The sequence below is a fragment of the Geotrypetes seraphini genome, chromosome 7 (assembly GCF_902459505.1).
Source record: "Geotrypetes seraphini chromosome 7, aGeoSer1.1, whole genome shotgun sequence".
In the NCBI taxonomy this organism is placed as follows: Eukaryota; Metazoa; Chordata; class Amphibia; order Gymnophiona; family Dermophiidae; genus Geotrypetes; species Geotrypetes seraphini.
Genome location: NC_047090.1, coordinates 142,743,160 through 142,760,244, shown reverse-complemented (window position 1 = coordinate 142,760,244; position 17,085 = coordinate 142,743,160). Strand labels below are relative to the sequence as shown.

Below are 17,085 nucleotides of genomic sequence, written 5' to 3'. Positions count from 1 at the left end.
GTTCAGACACTGGAGTCTGATTCGACATGGAGAAAGGCTGAGTGCTTCTTCTACAGGCACGCAATCCAAATTTTGGTTCTTCTGATATAACAGAGTCTGTCAGCATGGGTCTATCTTCAAATTCTGGTTTCGATGGCTGCTGCAATAGAAGTGGTGCCTTGGACAAGAGTGCATATGCGTCCCCTGCAACGCTATTCTGTCTTGCTGGACGTTATGGGCTAGCCGTTTTTAAAATGATTAAGGGCCATAAAGATACCCAAACTGATCAGATGACCACTGGAGGGATAAAAGATGGTCCACATACTCCCCCAGTGGTCACTGACCCTCTCCCACCCTCCTAAAATCTGCATGAAACATTACATATCTGTCTCTAAGACAACTGCAAATACTATGGCCAGTCTTAGTAGAGCTGCAAGCAGGTCTCTGGAGTAGCCTGGTAGGCATTGCAGTGGACTGCAAAGAAGGGGACTCAGGTCCACATGCTACCCTAACTAGTACATTTTTGGTGGAAAGTTTGAGCCCACTAAAACTCACTATATTGCCATATAGGTGACATCTACAGGCATAAGGGCTATTAGGGTAGTAGACAGGTGGGTACAATAGGTTTTGGGGAGGTTTGGAAGGCTCACCATATAATGTATGGGGGGGTGGCGGTTTATGGTGAGATGTGTACCTGGTACCCTTAATGTGAAGTTCACAGCAGTGCCTCCTAGGGTGTCCCACTGCTCTGCTGGCATGTCTGTGTGGCCAGTCCATTAAAAATGCTGACCCCTTCTACATGCAAATGGCTTGTTTTGACATGTTTAATTTGGACATCTTTTTTGATAAAGGCAAAAAAATAGACATCTAGCTCATTAAAAAAAAAAAAGTTAGTTGCTTTGCAGGTTCGACAATGACCATTTCCTCTGCCCAATATTTGGACATCTTGAAGGAAATGTCCAAAATTGAACTTAGAAGACCTATTGAAAATGGCCCTCCATATGTTTGATTGGAATATTGCAACATTACAAAGATTATTTTTGTATTATACGCTATGATAATTTGCAAAATTCATCTTTCCTAGGACCAGGTTCCCCATGTCTGTTTCCAAAGATTGCATGGAAGGAAGTTAAATTGCAGAATCCAGCTATCAGAAACAGGATCCAGGATGTAACTAGGCAGTTGCCTTAGGCAGAACCTGCTAGTGGATTTTTGAAGCCCCCTCCCAAATTTCTGCCCTTGGCTTGATAAACACCTGCCCTGATGATACCTTGCATGAGATACTAGGCTCTGGATCATTTTTCTCTCAAGAGCTGACTGCTTGCCAAAATCCAGTCGATGTAAAAACACTAAGTCAAAATAATGGTTTTTGACTTTATTTAATGCAACCAGAAAATGTTGCATCTCAGCTGCAAGGAAGCCCAAATATATAGCAGCAAAGGGATTAGGTTGTCACACTGAAGGAAAGAAAACAAATCAGGTTCTACACGTGCAAGCTATGTTGTGTATTTCTGTCCACGGTGCATTATTTCTCAATTTTGCCACTGTATCTTGTGCCTCTTGTGGTATATTATGGAAGGATTCAATAAAGCATTGTTTTAAACAAGAAAAAAAAAAAAAATCTTAACAAGCCACACGGCGGCAGCTGCCCTTCTCAGACAAGGAGCAGCAGGCAGAGGGAGTGCAGGTACATTAGAAGATCTTGCGTTGCCCAATAGGGAGGCTGCTGGGGTCCTTAATGAATAAGCAATTAAGTGAAGATCAATAGCAATCTGATGCTGTTGAGGATGGTGAAAAATTAGGATTGTGAAACAGTAATGGCAAGCTACCGGTATTCACGGTCAGATGTCTGGTAAGCCTTTATCATACTATCGCCTGTATATGTAATACTGAGTGCCTTTTGTGTGTGTTCCTTGCTAATTAGGTAGCTGTAGCTTTAGCTGTGTGGGGGTTGATGAGAAAAGATGATTTGTCCATTTCACTGTGCCTTTGTGACTGAGCAAGTCCTGGGCTGGTTATAAGATTGTTTGGGCTTGAACAGGAAGAAAACCCAAATCGCTAGAACGTTTTGAGAGTGTTCATTTGGACTCTGCTGTATGAAATGCTCCTACCAGGGTAGCTAGACAATAAGAAAGCAGGCCTCCTGGAAAAAAAAAAAAAAAAAAAAAAAAAAAAATAAATATATATATATATGCCTGAGTTTGATGTTAAAGACTGTGTGGAAATTACCTCGCCTCATCTAATGCATCATAAGCTGTATTGGTACGGTTTTATAGAAAAATAAAAGCTAACCAACCAAAGTAAAATCAGAAAAAAAATCTAAGATGACACCATTTGATTGGACTAACTTCATGCATTTTTGACTAGCTTTTAGGAGGTGAAATCTCCTTCCTCAGACCAAGATAGAACCAGCAAAAAAGAGGATCCTTGCCTATATAAGTGCTTTATAAAAGTATTCTAATGATAATATTGTAAGTCTAGTAACAAATATAGCCTCATATTCTTTTTTTGTTGTTTTATTTTTATACTTTTGAGTGGACTAATATGGCAACCGTACTATTTTATTGACATTTATATATGCACTGTCATCCTTATCATTAATAAACACTTTTAAAATATAAGCCAGTTTTAAATATTACTAAAATATTGCCCTACACTTTAACACCCAACCACTGTCATAATCTATAATAATAATGAAACCGAAATAGAATTAGGCAGGATATTGGTTTCCTACTTCAAGGAATGGTGCTGTTTGTGGCTTTTATTAGAGATAATGATCAAGGTTGTCTATATGGATTTACTTGACAGATTCAAGTGGCACCTTACAGATGGACCACAGTTACTTAAAGATTTTATTTGGATTTAGTCTTTGCTTTTCATTGGTAGATCAAGGCAAGTGATTATAATCTAATTTGTATCTGAGGCAGTGAAGGGTGAGGTGACTTGCCCAAAATTACAAGGAGCATCAGTGGATCTGAATCCTGACTTTTATATGTTTTCTTAGGCTTCCCAGGCTGGTGCGATTGTTTGTAGTTGTCTGAGCGGCAAGACTTGGACAACTGCAGAAAACTGACTTCCATAGTTCTCAGCTACTCAGTTAGGATTAATAAACCAAAATCTCAAACTTTACTGGCAAGCGGGAAAAAAGATTTAGTGGAATCGCATAAAATTGGGACTGGAGTTTCCAAGTTGAAGTTAAGGGGTTTTTTTTAGCAGCCACAGGATCTTTCTGCTTGTCTGGAAATATAGTTGATTAAAATAAAACAAAAAAAATCCCTTAATTATATACAATTTTTTAAAATTATCTTAAGGGGGAGGGAGTACAGAGGAAAATGGGGGGTGGGGTTTCTGTGAATATATTAAGTGAAATGGTGTGGTGGCTTATTAGTCCACTTTCTAAGGTAGTATAAAGAAATAAAACAAAACAAAGGAAATAAGGTGATACCTTTTTTATTGGACTAACTCAATAAAAAATGTATCGCCTTTATTTCTTTTTCTTTTGTTATATTAGAAAGTGAGTTGAGACTGTGGAGAAGAAACCAGATTAGCTGTCACTTCAACAATTAATTAGTAGAATTAAGGGCCCTTTTATGAAATAGCGGTAAAAAGTGACCTTAGTTTGCCCTTTTATGAGTCATTTACACACATAAGGCCATTTTTACCGCTGGGGTAAAATGGCTGATTTTTCTATTTTCTGTAATAATGGCCATGCATTCAGGGCCCTATTTACAAAACCGTGGTAGCAAGTCCTGGCAACATGGCTCATAGGAATTGAATAGGCTACGTCACATTTGCCATACAAGAATTGCCACTGTGGTTTTATAAAAGGGGTCCTAATCTTCCCATTAGCACATGAGTCCCTACTACTACCTATTCTGTAGGTGGTAGGAACTCATATGCTAAACCTGCGCTAATTGGTTAGCACCTGCAATGCATAGAATATGCCCACGCTCTGCCCCTAGACCTGCCCTCAGTGCTAAAAAATTTTATATTTTAGCACATGGATAACGCATTTACATCTAAAAATTGCTACAGGATGCCTTTTTTTTCTTTTTTTACTGTGGTAAGTATGTGCTAGTGCTTACTGCAGCTTAGTAAAAGGACTCAACTTGGTATTTAGGGAAGGATGGGGATATTTTTCAAATTTTTGACACAATAACACTGTTTTAAATGTTTACATGAAAAGTTGTTGGTATGAAAGAGAGATTGTAATGTTATTGTGGTTAAAAAAAAAATAATATTTGCAAAAGATCTTAAAGAATGGTGTGACTTTTTGGAACCTATGACTTGAACATGGTAGGTTTACCATATAGCTCCAGAAAAAGGAGGTCGGATTAAAACATCCGGGTTTTACTTCCATTGAAAACAATGGAAGTAAGGAGGACAGACTGAGCCATTTGGGCTTCACTTCCAGCAATGGAAATAAAACCCAGATGTCTCAAGCCGTTCTCCTTTTTCTGGAGCCAAATGGTAACCCTAAACGTGGGAACATAGATATGTTTAGCTGACACTCCCAAGTTTCAGAGGTTCCTCAAAAACTTTAGATCTATCTCACCAGGTATATTTTAAATATTCTTTATTAGCTTCTGCCAGGTATTTTGGAGGGAATTCAATAAACAGCACTGAAATTTAGGCACTGAAAAATTCCGTTCAAAGCACTGTTCTATAAAGGGCACACACCGTATATAGAATAGCGTTTAGTGTGTATTCAGCATCAAACCTTTGGGCGCCAGACTTAACACCTGCTGAAACCTGGTATAAATGCCGGAGCCCAAATTAGGCAGTATTCTGTAATTCTGCACCAACTTTTTGGAATGCCCCTGACACGCCCATGGCCACACCCCCTTTTCGGATACACACCATGGGAGTTAGGCATCGTGCCTTATAGAAAAACATGTATCCAGATAGGCATGCACATTTTAATGAATGCCATGAGGCATTAATAATTGGTTGTTTTCACCAAACTATTGATGGGTCACACTGTGAGCTTCACAGCTCATTATCAAAGTTATTTGACTGTACATCTTGGAACTGCACCCCAAGCTGGATTCACAACTTTATTTTTATTTTATTATTTATATACCACTTATATCCTAAGTGGTTTACATTCAGGTACTTTATCATATTTCCCTATCTGTCCTGGTGGGCTCAAACTCTATCTAGTATACCTGGGGCAATGGGGGGATTAAGTGACTTGCCCAGGGTCACAAGGAGCAGCGAAGGATTTGAACCCACAGCCTCAGGGTGCTGAGGCTGTAGCTCTAACACCTGCCCCACACACAGAATCCCGAGGTTTGTGACTTACATTTAGTCATTTATGATGGCATTAACAACTGAATATGTTTAGTAGCTGTTGTTTTGGTACATGGCATATGATAAAGAGGACTTTACCAGACTAGTATACCCCAAAATTTGTGACACAGGTAATGGGACCTTTCTGTGGTTGCAATCAAAGCAGTTTACATATTATATTTAGGTACTTGTTTTATACCTGGGGCAATGGAGGGTTAAGCGACTTGCCCAGAGTCACAAGGTCCTGCAGTGGGGATTAAGCTCAATTCTGCAGGTTCTTAGGCCACTGCATCAACCACTAGGGCACTAGGCTATTCCTCTGCTCCAGCAACTTAGGGGTAACTTTAACTAAAGAGTGTTAAGCCCTAATACGTGTTTAACATGTGAAAAACAGGCTACTACACAACATATTAAGGTGTTTTGTGGTATTTTGCCTGTTTGCTAAGCATGCATGGGTGGAGAATAGGCATGGAAGCATTAACCAGCTAGTGCATTAGCACCCACTAACTGGCTAAGGCTGAGTTAACACAGGAGCATCTGCTATATTTTCAAAGTCCCATGCGCTAATAGAAAAACGAGATGGGATAAATAAAATTAAAAAGCCCTAAATACTGCCCTAAATATTGAATCTTGGCATAACACAGATTCTAATACCCTTTAGTAAAAGGGCCCCTAAGACACTTATGAACTGAGTGATTTTCAGGTAAAATATACTTCAAATAGTATGACAAAAAAAAGAAGGCCTTATTATTATTATTATTTTTACTATTATTTTAATAGACATTTAATTCTGCAGAATTGTGTCTCATCAATGATAAAAGATCATTACAAATCAGGTTTTAATATGACACAGCAGCCTTCTTTGAAATCACTGGCACACTCCTCGGGTTTTCTCCTGTGCTGTGCCTATGGAAAATCTCTTAAATTCATAAGAACATAAGAAGTTGCCACCACTGGGTCAGACCAGAGGTCCATCATGCCCAGCGGTCCGCTCCTGCGGTGGCCTATCAGGTCTGTGACCTGTGAAGTGGTTCCTGACCATTTCTGTAACCTACCTCTACATCTATCTGTAACCCTCAATCCCCTCATCCTTTAGAAACCTATCTAAACTTTCCTTGAAACCCTGTAGTGTGCTCTGGCCTATCACAACCTCCGGAAGCGCGTTCCATGTGTCCATCACCCTCTGGGTAAAAAAGAACTTCCTCACATTTGTTCTAAACCCTGTCCCCTCTCAATTTCTCCGAGTGACCCCTTCTACTTGTGGTTCCCCACAGTCTGAAGAATCTGTCCCTGTCCACCTTCTCTATGCCCCTCAGGATTTTGAAGGTTTCTATCATGTCTCCTCTAAGTCTCCGCTTTTCCAGGGAGAACAGCCCCAGCATTTTCAACCTGTCAGCGTATGAAAAGTTTTCCATACCATTTACCAGTTTAGTTGCTCTCCTCTGGACCCCCTCAAGTACTGCCATGTCCTTCTTGAGATATGGCGACCAGTACTGGACACAGTACTCCAGATGTGGGCGCACCATTGTAAGATATAGCGGCATGATGATTTCCTTCGTCCTAGTCATGATACCCTTTTTAATGATACCCAACATTCTGTTCGCTTTCTTTGAGGCTGTTGCACATTGTGCTGATGCTTTCAATGTTGTGTCCACCATCACCTCCAGGACTCTTTTAAGGTTGCTCACCCCTAGCAGTGATCCTCCCAATTTGTAGCTGAACATCGGGTTCTTTTTCCCTACATGCATGACCTTGCATTTCTCTATGTTAAAACTCATCTGCCACTTTTTTGCCCACTCTTCCAGTCTCGTTAGGCCTCTTTGCAGGTCTTCGCAGTCTTCCATGTTTCTAACCCTGCTGCAGAGTTTGGTGTCATCAGCAAATTTAATAACCTCACATTTCGTTCCCGTCTCCAGGTCATTGATAAATATATTGAACAGGAGCGGTCCCAGCACCGACCCCTGTGGAACTCCGCTCGTGACCCATTGCCAGTCTGAGTAATGGCCCTTTACTCCAACCCTCTGTTTCCTGCCTGCCAGCCAGTGTTTGATCCATCGGTGGACATCCCCCTGCACCCCGTGGCTCCACAGCTTCCTAAGCAGTCTTTCTTGAGGTACCTTGTCGAAGGCCTTTTGGAAGTCAAGGTAAATGATGTCTATGGAGTCCCCTTTATCCACCTGGCTGTTTATTCCCTCAAAGAAATACAGTAAGTTTATGAGACATGACCTTCCCTTGCAGAAGCCGTGCTGGTTCGCCTTCAGATGTCCATTGTTTTCTATGTGTTCGTAGACTGTGTCCTTGACCAGTGCTTCCATCATCTTTCCCGGAACCGAGGTCAAGCTCACCGGCCTGTAGTTTCCCAGGTCACCCCTTGATCCCTTCTTAAAGATGGGCGTGACATTGGCTATTTTCCTGTCCTCTGGGATCTCCCCAGTTTTCAAAGATAGGTTACAAATTTGGCGTAGTGTTTCCGCTATTTCGTTTCTCAGTTCCTTTAATACCCTTGGGTGGATGCCGTCCGGACCTGGTGATTTGTCGCTCTTCAGTCTGTCTATCTGTCTGAGAACATCCTCTTTGCTTACTTCTAGTTGAACCAGCTTTTCATCATGGTCTCCGTTTATGTTCTCCTCGGGTTCTGGGATATTGGATGTGTCCTCTCTCGTGAAGACTGATGAGAAGAACTTGTTTAACCTGTCAGCTATCTCTTTTTCCTCCTTAACCACTCCCTTCCTGTCTCCATTGTCCAAAGGTCCCACTTCCTCCCTGGCTGGTTGTTTCCCCTTCACATACCTGAAGAATGGTTTGAACTTTTTTGCTTCCCCCGCCAGTCTCTCCTCATATTCTCTTTTTGCTTTCCTAACACTCGGTGACAGTCCTTTTGGTGCCTTTTGTGCTCCTTCTGGTTGTCCTTAGTTTGGTCCTTTTTTTCATTTTCTAAATGATGTTTTCTTGTCACTTATCGCCTTTCTCACTGCATTTGTTATCCATGCCGGGTTTTTGGTTCGATTTATTTTTTTTTTGCACCCTTTCCTAAACCTGGGGACATACAGGTTTTGTGCTTCATGCACCGTGCCCTTGAATAGGGCCCAGGCTTCCTCTACGGTCTCCATCTTCCCTGAGCTGTTGCTGAGTTTCTTTCCTACCATTTTCCTCATGGCCTCGTAATTTCCTTTTTTAAAATTGAGTGCTATTGTTGTAGTTCTTTTCACTTTTGATGTTCCCATTTCTAGCTTGCACTGGATCATGTTGTGATCGCTGTTTCCTAGTGGCTCTAGTACTACCACCTCCTTTGCGGGTCCCCCTAGCCCGTTGAGGATTAGGTCAAGGGTGGCATTTCCTCTTGTTGGTTCCGTGACCAGCTGCTCCATGAAACAGTCCCTCACTGCCTCCAGGAACTTTGTTTCTCTCGTGCAATTTGAGTGTCCAATGCTCCAGTCTATCCCAGGGTAGTTGAAATCCCCCATCACCACCATGTCTCTCCTTTCAGACCCGGCTTTCTCCCCTCTGCCTCTGTTTTAGATGTATCTGCAGGGTGGCCGGGGCTACTGGCTCCTTCTCAAGGCTCCTTCGCAAAGGCGCTCTCGCTAAGGCGAGCGCCCACCACGCGGCTTCTCCTGCTATCCTGCTCAGATCAACTCTGCTCTGTTGGCCCCTCCCCTTTTTAAGGCGGAGCTTTGGTGGCGGATGTCGGCGGGGTGGAGCTAAATCTCACCGATTCCCCTCTTGGTCTCCTGCCTCTGCTTCTCTCTCCTGCTGTTTTATCTGCTTTTTCCCCTTTGGCTTCTCTCTCCCTCTGCCTCTCTATGTAGCTGCTTTTCTCCTGCTCTCTCCTGCTCAGATCATAGAAGGTCAATGATGGTCAGAAGGTCAATGATGAATGACAAATTAAGGATGTATATAGATATTATAGGGCAGTAGTATTCACTTCCAATCCTTGAAGGCCACAAACTGTTTGGGTTCCAGAATAGCTAGGGTTACCAGGAAGTTACATCAAGGGAGGATTTGGGGGCCAGCTTGAGCAATTGTAAGGGTGGAATTTCTGCTCACTGCCAGTGAAGAAAAGAAGATTAAGAAGTACTGGGAGGGAGGAGTACATTTAAAAGATTCCCCATCATCAGGGGTGGGGGAGGGAGGGAGATGCCAGCGCCCCTGCCAAGATGGCTCTTTGCACCCCCATCCCATATCACTGGTTCTTCGTTGGGCTATCTGTGCACACCAAGTGCCTAATTCTGGCAATGGTGTTCCAATTGTAGGTGGTGGTAGGCGTCCTACCGCCATCTAACGGACCAATTGGGACGCAGGTTAAAAAAAAAGTAGGTGTCTGACTCGCACCTATGGAGGCATCTAGGCACATCTATGGATGCCTAAGGCTGGCATAGGCATGGCTTATGCCAGAAGTGGCCTTAGGCATCTGTAGGTGTGCTTAGGTGCTTCTATAGGGATGAGGCAGATGTCTTAAATATAGGCCTGTAAAAATAGTCGTGATTCTGGACACGATGCCTACTGGTAATTGACAGGCGGTAGGTGCCCATTTTGAAGATGTTACTGCGGCAGGCGCCGTTTCCAGAATAAGGCCCTAAGTGCATGGTATTTTTTTTTTCTTAGTTTTGGGGAGGGGTTTGTTAGGGACAGAGAATGAATGCATATGCACTAATTGGCTAGTATGCTGTCATTACCACTGCGCAAACTAGTTAGTATGTCCATAACATGGGAGCCCTTAGCGCCTCCTAAATAGGAGGCAGTAAGGGGATAATTCTATAAATGGAGCCTAAATAAAAGGCACCAGCCACGTGTCAATCATGCTTGGGCGTCGTTTACAGAATCGCAGCTAGTGGCGCCTATGTAAAAACATAGGCGCCTGAAATGTGGGTGAGGGTGTTAAAGGCCTACATTTCAGAAGCCTACGTTTTTGGAGAATCGCACTTAGCGTCACCTAACTCAGGCTTCGCCCATAGAAATGCCCACTTAGGTGTTAGGCACCATTAAGAACATTGCGATAATCACCTGTTGCCCAGTTAAAAAAAAAAAAATTTTACCAATTATTGAGGATGTTAAGGGTATTTGGCCAATTAAGTTAGGTGCATAAGAAGTGCCTAACTTTAGGTGACCTATATAGAATCAGCCCTTAAGTGCTCCTGCAATACATTTTTAATTTTATTTTTACGATTTTGAAATTTTTACAAGAACAACTCTTGTTATAGAAATACTGAAAACAAATATTATAAGGAAAAATTGTCACATGAAAAAGAAATTACATCTTCCTTAGACCACAACAAATGAGCAAAGGAGGGGATTCCAGGAAAATATCAAGGAGATTATCAATTCAAAATATAATTAATCAGAAAGGCTTAACAGGATATCCCGCTTTCTTATGATATCTGTTCTGTGACAATAAACACTTCAAGTTACCAGTCTCTTCATATCTACAAATGTTTTGAGCTGTTCTGGGGTAAAGAAAACATATTTTACAGCTAAGTATTTTACCAAACACAAGGATAGGATAATAAGAACGAACCTCCCAAAGAAATTACATCTGATTTCAGTGCAAGAAATAATTTCCTAAGGTCTTGAATTTGTTTAGTCACATCTGGAAATATCCAATTTTTTTTCCCATAATACAGCTTTTGAGAATTACGAAAAAACAGCCTAAAAATATTGTTAACATCCTGTTCGAATATAAAGGGCACCAATAAGGTTGCTCTTCCAGAATTTTCTGTAATAGTTGATTCCAATATATCCGTGATGTTTAATGGTGATTGATTTAAATTCATTTGCAAGGTCTCTGGGGCGGCTCCCGTTTCTTTTTTCATCGTAAATAGTAGATACGATTCATAGGAGGTATATTTTTAGAAGAAAAGCCCAAAATGCCAATCAAGTATTTCCTAAGCAACTCAATAGGGGCTGGACTCAGAGACTTAGGAAAACTTAATAGTCTCAAATTCAGTCTACGATTATAATTTTCGAGTTGTTCAATCTTATGATTTAAGAATTACTTTTTCTTTTACAATTTCAGTTGTTAATTCTTGTAATTTTTCAGCTTTATCTGTAACATACTTCATCTGTATAAAAAATTCATCCCTAGTCCCATTTAATTTCTTCCCCAGAGCAGTAACAGTACTTACTAATGTAGAAACTTCGTTTGAAGATCTGGAAACTGAAGCATTCAAAGTCTGGAAAGCTTCCTTAATGCTCTCCAGTGTTATCGCCTTTGGTGTTCCAAGTTGGGTAGTAGTTTCTCCAACTACTCCCAGCTGTCTCTGATCCTTCTCACTTCTCGCGGCTACTGCCCCTTGGATTGGGGTTTCCCCAGCTGAGAATCCCTCACTGTGTTCGCCCATCAGAGCCACGATGGGCGTAGGGCAAGGCGGATGCATAGAACCCGGAGGGGATAGGGAGATGTTAAAACCCAAGTCTAGGTCCTCGGCGTCTCCTCCCACTAAGGGCACTGCAGACTGGCCTCCGATCGCTTGCGGGGTTGAAGTGAAACCAAAATCCACCTTGGAACGCCGAGAAGGTAAGGGGGTACTGGTTGCCAAGGGCTCAGGCCGAACACTTCCCTTTCTCTTAGAATGTGGCATTTTAGGTAAGGAAACAAAAAAATGCTCAGAGTCCAAGTCAGGAGCGCTTCACTACACTGCCGCCATCTTGGACCGCCCCTCCCCTGCTCGATACCACAATACATTTTTTAAATGGTCATGTGCCAATGCAACATTGGCACATGGCCAAAATTAAAACAGTGTATGGCATAGTGGTTAGAGCTACAGCCTTAGCACCTTGAGGTTGTGGGTTCAAATCCCATGCTGCTCCTCATGACTCTGGGCATGCCACTTAATCCTCCACTGCCCCAGGTACATTAGATAGATTGTGAGCTCACCGGGACAGATAGGGAAAATGCTTGAAGTACCTTTATGTAAACCACTTTGACTGTGGTTGTATAACTACAAAAAAGCGGTGTACAGGTCCCAATCCCCTTTCCCTTTCTGATAGCTGTGCTAGAAATGGGTTTAATATGCAGGAAAGGCATGTGTAAGGACATGCTAAGTTCATTTACCAGTACAGTTTATTAAAAGGGCCCCATAGGAGTGTACAGGGATGGTGTATTGCAGTGGTTCCCGAACCTGTCCTGGGGGACCCCCAGCCAGTCAGGTTTTCAATATATCCCTAATGAATATGCATGAGAGAGATTTGCATATAATGGAAGTGACTGGTATGCAAATCTCTCTCATGCATATTCATTAGGGATATCCTGAAAACCTGACCGGCTGGGGGTCCCCCAGGACAGGTTTGGGAACCACTGGTGTATTGTATAGGTTTGCTTGTCAAGAAAGAGATGCCAGTAGGACTCCTATAGTTCTCCTTAAAAGCTATGTGCAATTAAACTCTAGAATTCATTGCCAGAGAATGTGGTGAAAACAGTTAGCTTAGCAGTGTTTAAAAAAGTTTTGGATAATTTCCTAAAACAGAAGTCCATATGACATTATTAAGATGGTTTGGAGAAATCCACTTCTTATTTCTAGGATAAGCAGCATAAAATCTGTTTTATTCTTTGGAATCTTGCCAGGTACTTGTGACCTGGGTTGGCAACTGTTGGAAACAGGAAACTGGACTTGATGGACCTTCAGTCTGTCCCAGTATGGCAACTCTTATGTTCTTAGGTTTCCTTTAAAGCAAAGGGATTGCAAAGTAAATATCACTGGAGACCGAAAGCAAATAACTGATTTAAAGAACTTAATGCTGTATCTTGGATACTTGGGTATTGAAATTGGAAGCATTTTTTCAGGTGCTGCTGCAATTTCCACAATTTTTTTTAGCCTACATTTCTGTTATTTGACTGTGTTACACCAAAGCTCTAGGAGTAGGGTTACCATATGGCTTCAGAAAAAGGAGGATGGATTGAGACATCCGGGTTTTACTTCCATTGCCTCTATCCATCTTCCTTACTTCCATTGCTTTCAAAGGGAAGTAAAACCCAGATATCTCAATCTGTCCTCATGTCAACATGGCTGTGCTTTCTTGTAAATTGAAATCCTATAGGCTAGATCAGGAGTAGGGAACTCCGGTCCTTGAGAGGCGTATTCCAGTCAGGTTTTCAGGATTTCCCCAATGAATATGCATGAGATCTATTTGCATGCACTGCTTTCAATGCATATTCATTGGGGAAATCCTGAAAACCTGACTGGAATACGGCTCTCGAGGACAGGAGATCCCTACCCCTGGGCTAGATCTTGATCATATAGCTTCAGAGGTAGTCTGGCCTAAGGTTTTCAGCATAATATGGAGGAGTCCTCTAATGGTTAGAAAGTAGGCTAAGACCCAGGGGACCTGGTGAAAATCCTATTGCTACTCTTTGTGATTGTGGGCAAGTCACTAAACCCTCCTTTGCCCCAGGTACAAGCCTAGGGACCCTTTTTCTAAGCTGTGCTAGTAAATGGTCTTAGTTAGAGTTACCAGATTTTACGTATGTAAAATCCTGACCCATAGACCTGTCCCCAGGCCCGCCCAGATCCACCTATCCCCACCCCGTTATGCCTATCCATGCCCCAGTCTTACCACTAGCCCCGCCTCCCGCAGCTTTCTCGTCGCAGTCGGGAGGGCATCCATGCATGATCTGCTTTTCAAAACCCGAACAAAGTGGCAGGTTTTGAAAAGCCATCTAGACCAGTGATTCCCAACCCTGTCCTGGAGGACCACCAGGCCAATCGGGTTTTCAGGAAAGCCCTAATGAATATGCATTGAGCAGATTTGCATGCTTGTCACTTCCATTATATGCAAAACTCTCTCATACATATTCATTAGGGCTAGCCTGAAAACCCGATTGACCTGGTGGTCCTCCAGGACAGGGTTGGGAACCACTGGTCTAGATGCTCAGACTTGTCCGGGTAAATCTGGACTTCTGGTAACCCTAGTCTTGGTGCATCCTAATGCGGGCCTTTCTAGGTGCTAAGCCTATTTCTAGTGCACCTGTAAATTCATCCTTTTTCAATTTTATCTTCTTCTGGCCAAGTGCTAATGATAGCATTAGTGTGGAAGGGTGAATGGGTTGGAGGGAGGGGGGAAGGAGTGGGTGGGAGAGGGTGGGTGATAATGGGGGATTAGGTTTATAATTTAAATGTTTGGAGCAATGATAATAATTTTATGAATATTTAAATATGTGAAATTATTTGTAAGGAATATCTTTCTATATTACCGTATATGATTGTATTTCCTTTTTGTTCCTTCAATAAAATGTTTGAACATAAAAATTCTTAACTGCCAAATAAGAATTCTTAAAAAAAAAAATAAAAAAAAGTTGGATAAATGTTTTTTGAGTGACATCTTCTCCACTGATTTATGTTTTTGGTTTTCACTGAAAAAAATTACCATGAGAGCACTTGCAACATCCTATTTGGGAAGCACTAAGGGCCTGATTCTATAAACAGTGTCTAAGGCGCAGTTGTCAATCAACTGCTAGTGCCGTTTTATAGAATCATGCCTAGCGGTGCTTAAGCATTTTTAGGTGCCAGTAGGCATAAAGACCCAGATTCTCTAAACAGCGCTGGTTTTTTTTAAGCGCCGGTAGACACCCAAACTCTGTGAAAAATGCTGTTTGAATGACATTTTAAACTGATTTTCAAGACACTTACTAGCACCTAAAAATCGGTGCCAGAATCATACTTCTGTAGGCACTTTAATAATAATAACAGTTTATATACCGCAGGACCGTGAAGTTCTATGCAGTTTACAATGATTAGAAATGTTACAGGTTGAGTGAATAAGCAAAGTTACAGATTGAATGAATAAACAAAGTACAGATTTAGCGACAGGTGGTTCTTGCGCTCGGTTGTTAAGGACTAAGATTGACTAGGTTGGTTTCCTAAGTATTTCAGGAATAGATGTGTTTTTCAGGCGTTTCCTGAATTCTCCATAGGTAGTAGGTACAAGCAATTGTTCAAGGTCTTTACCCCATAATGCTGCTTGATGTGTGAGAAGATGTTGATGATGACTTTAAAATTTACAACTTTTAACCAGTGGAGAAATGAAGTTCAGGTGTGAGCTTCGTTTGTGTCTGTTGGTTGAGAAAGAGAAAAGGTCTGTTATGTATTTAGGGGCTAAGCCATAGAGTACCTTGAAGCAAAAACAACCAAACTTGAATTTCACACGTGCCTCCATCGGTAGCCAGTGTAAAAATCGATAGGAAGGTGTCACATGATCAATCTTCTTCAGTCCACAAAGTAGTCTAACCGCTGTATTTTGAACTAGTTGCAATCGCCGCATGTACTTCTGGGGAAGTGCCAAGTAGGCGATGTTACAATAACCGAGTTGACTCAGAATAAGGGATTGTACTAGAATTCGAAATGATGAGGCATCGAAGTAAGCTCTGATGGACCGAAGTTTCCAGAGGGTGTGAAAGATTTTTCTGATCAAGGAGTCTTTCATGGTCAGGTTTTGGTCCAGTGTTACACCCAATATCTTCATAGTGGGTTGAATTGGATAACTAAGGTTGTTGATGCACATTGGTGCTTTAGTGTCGAGTGGGTATGACGCTGCTATGAAAAATTTTGTTTTCTCTGAGTTTAGTTTTAGTCTGAATTCGGTCATCCATTGCTCCATCCGATTTAAAACTTCTGTTGCTTTGGGGGTGACTTCTGAGACAGTGTCTAAAGCCACTGTAGGTATGGGTAACACCAGAAATGGCATTAGGCACAATTTATGTCCAAGGTTGGCACCAGAAATGTAGTCCTGGAAAACCCTGGCCTACATTTCTGGCGCCTACCTATGCCAGGGGTGCGATTCTCAACTGGTGCTGTTGCATGATTGACATGTGATCGGTGGCCTCTTTTAAGGTGACCACCGACCGACCAACCAAAATCCCGGTCAAAATCCTTAGCCCAGTGTTTTCTTGGTCTAAATGATTATACCTAAAGTAGGCGCCTACCAGCACCTCTCAATCCATGCCCAAATCTGCCCCGAATCTGTCAAGTTTCTCTGTGTTGGATACCTTTAGGCACAGGCCCTGCTACAGGGTAGCAAGTGCCACCTCCCCAAAATGGCTTGCCACTCCAGCTTAAAACACTGGATCAAGTCCCAGATTAAGCCAACCCCTGCCCAAGCTTATCTGCTCCAGCCCTCTTTATTCTCCCAAGACCCAATTTCCCACTGGCTTTGCAGAAGTTCCTTCTTAGCTGCGTGCAGTGCACAGCTCCAGCAGCACAAATCTAACCCTAGCAGAAGGCACCAGAGAGTGAGTCTGTCTGGCTTGCTTCCCTGCAGCAGCTCTGGTGCTGCAAACAGGTTGGAAATTCCTGTACTTCACTTCCCGTAAGGTGATCTCTTGAGGAGTTTTCAACCTGTCTGGGCAGAAGCTAGAAAAGCTGCAGTGACAGCAGAGTAGTTTTACTAGACAGTTCAAGTTTACTCAACTAAGGAACAATCCAAAGCAATAGAAGTGGAGAGAGCAGGAAGGCATAGGTAGTGGTGAAGGTGATAGACTGAGGACGGGATGCTCCATAATGAAACTGTGATGGAGGAATGGAATGAGATACAAGAGAGAGGATGCTGGTGGAGAGAATAACTAGAGATTTAAAAGAAGGACTGAGTCATGATTGATAGAATAGAAAAGGAGAGGAGGAAAGCAAGGAAGGGAAGTATGGCAGAAAATAAATAAGGGACAGAGAAATGGGATTTATATATGAGGGGTGTTCAATAATTTATCTACCTGAGTATGAATGAAAGTAGCAAGCGTGTTGAAACAAGTCTGTACATGTTGTGACATGTCTCAAGGCTACTTATGCACAGTTGCGGCTCAGTGCAAGTCTAACGTTCCAAGAGACAGGA

The 17,085-nt window shown here is 42.2% G+C and overlaps 1 protein-coding gene across 4 annotated transcripts in view; it reads left to right on the top strand.

Moving 5' to 3' along the window:
* Positions 1-1,672: 1,672 nt before the first annotated feature.
* ARMH4 (armadillo like helical domain containing 4) overlaps positions 1,673-17,085 on the top strand; it is a 185,772-nt gene continuing 170,359 nt past the window's right edge. For all 4 annotated transcript variants that reach the window (XM_033951108.1, XM_033951107.1, XM_033951106.1 and 1 more), the window contains exon 1: positions 1,673-1,831. In XM_033951108.1, coding sequence (XP_033806999.1) covers positions 1,825-1,831 — 7 coding nt within the window. In that variant the 5' untranslated portion in view covers positions 1,673-1,824. The remainder of the gene's footprint in view (positions 1,832-17,085) is intronic.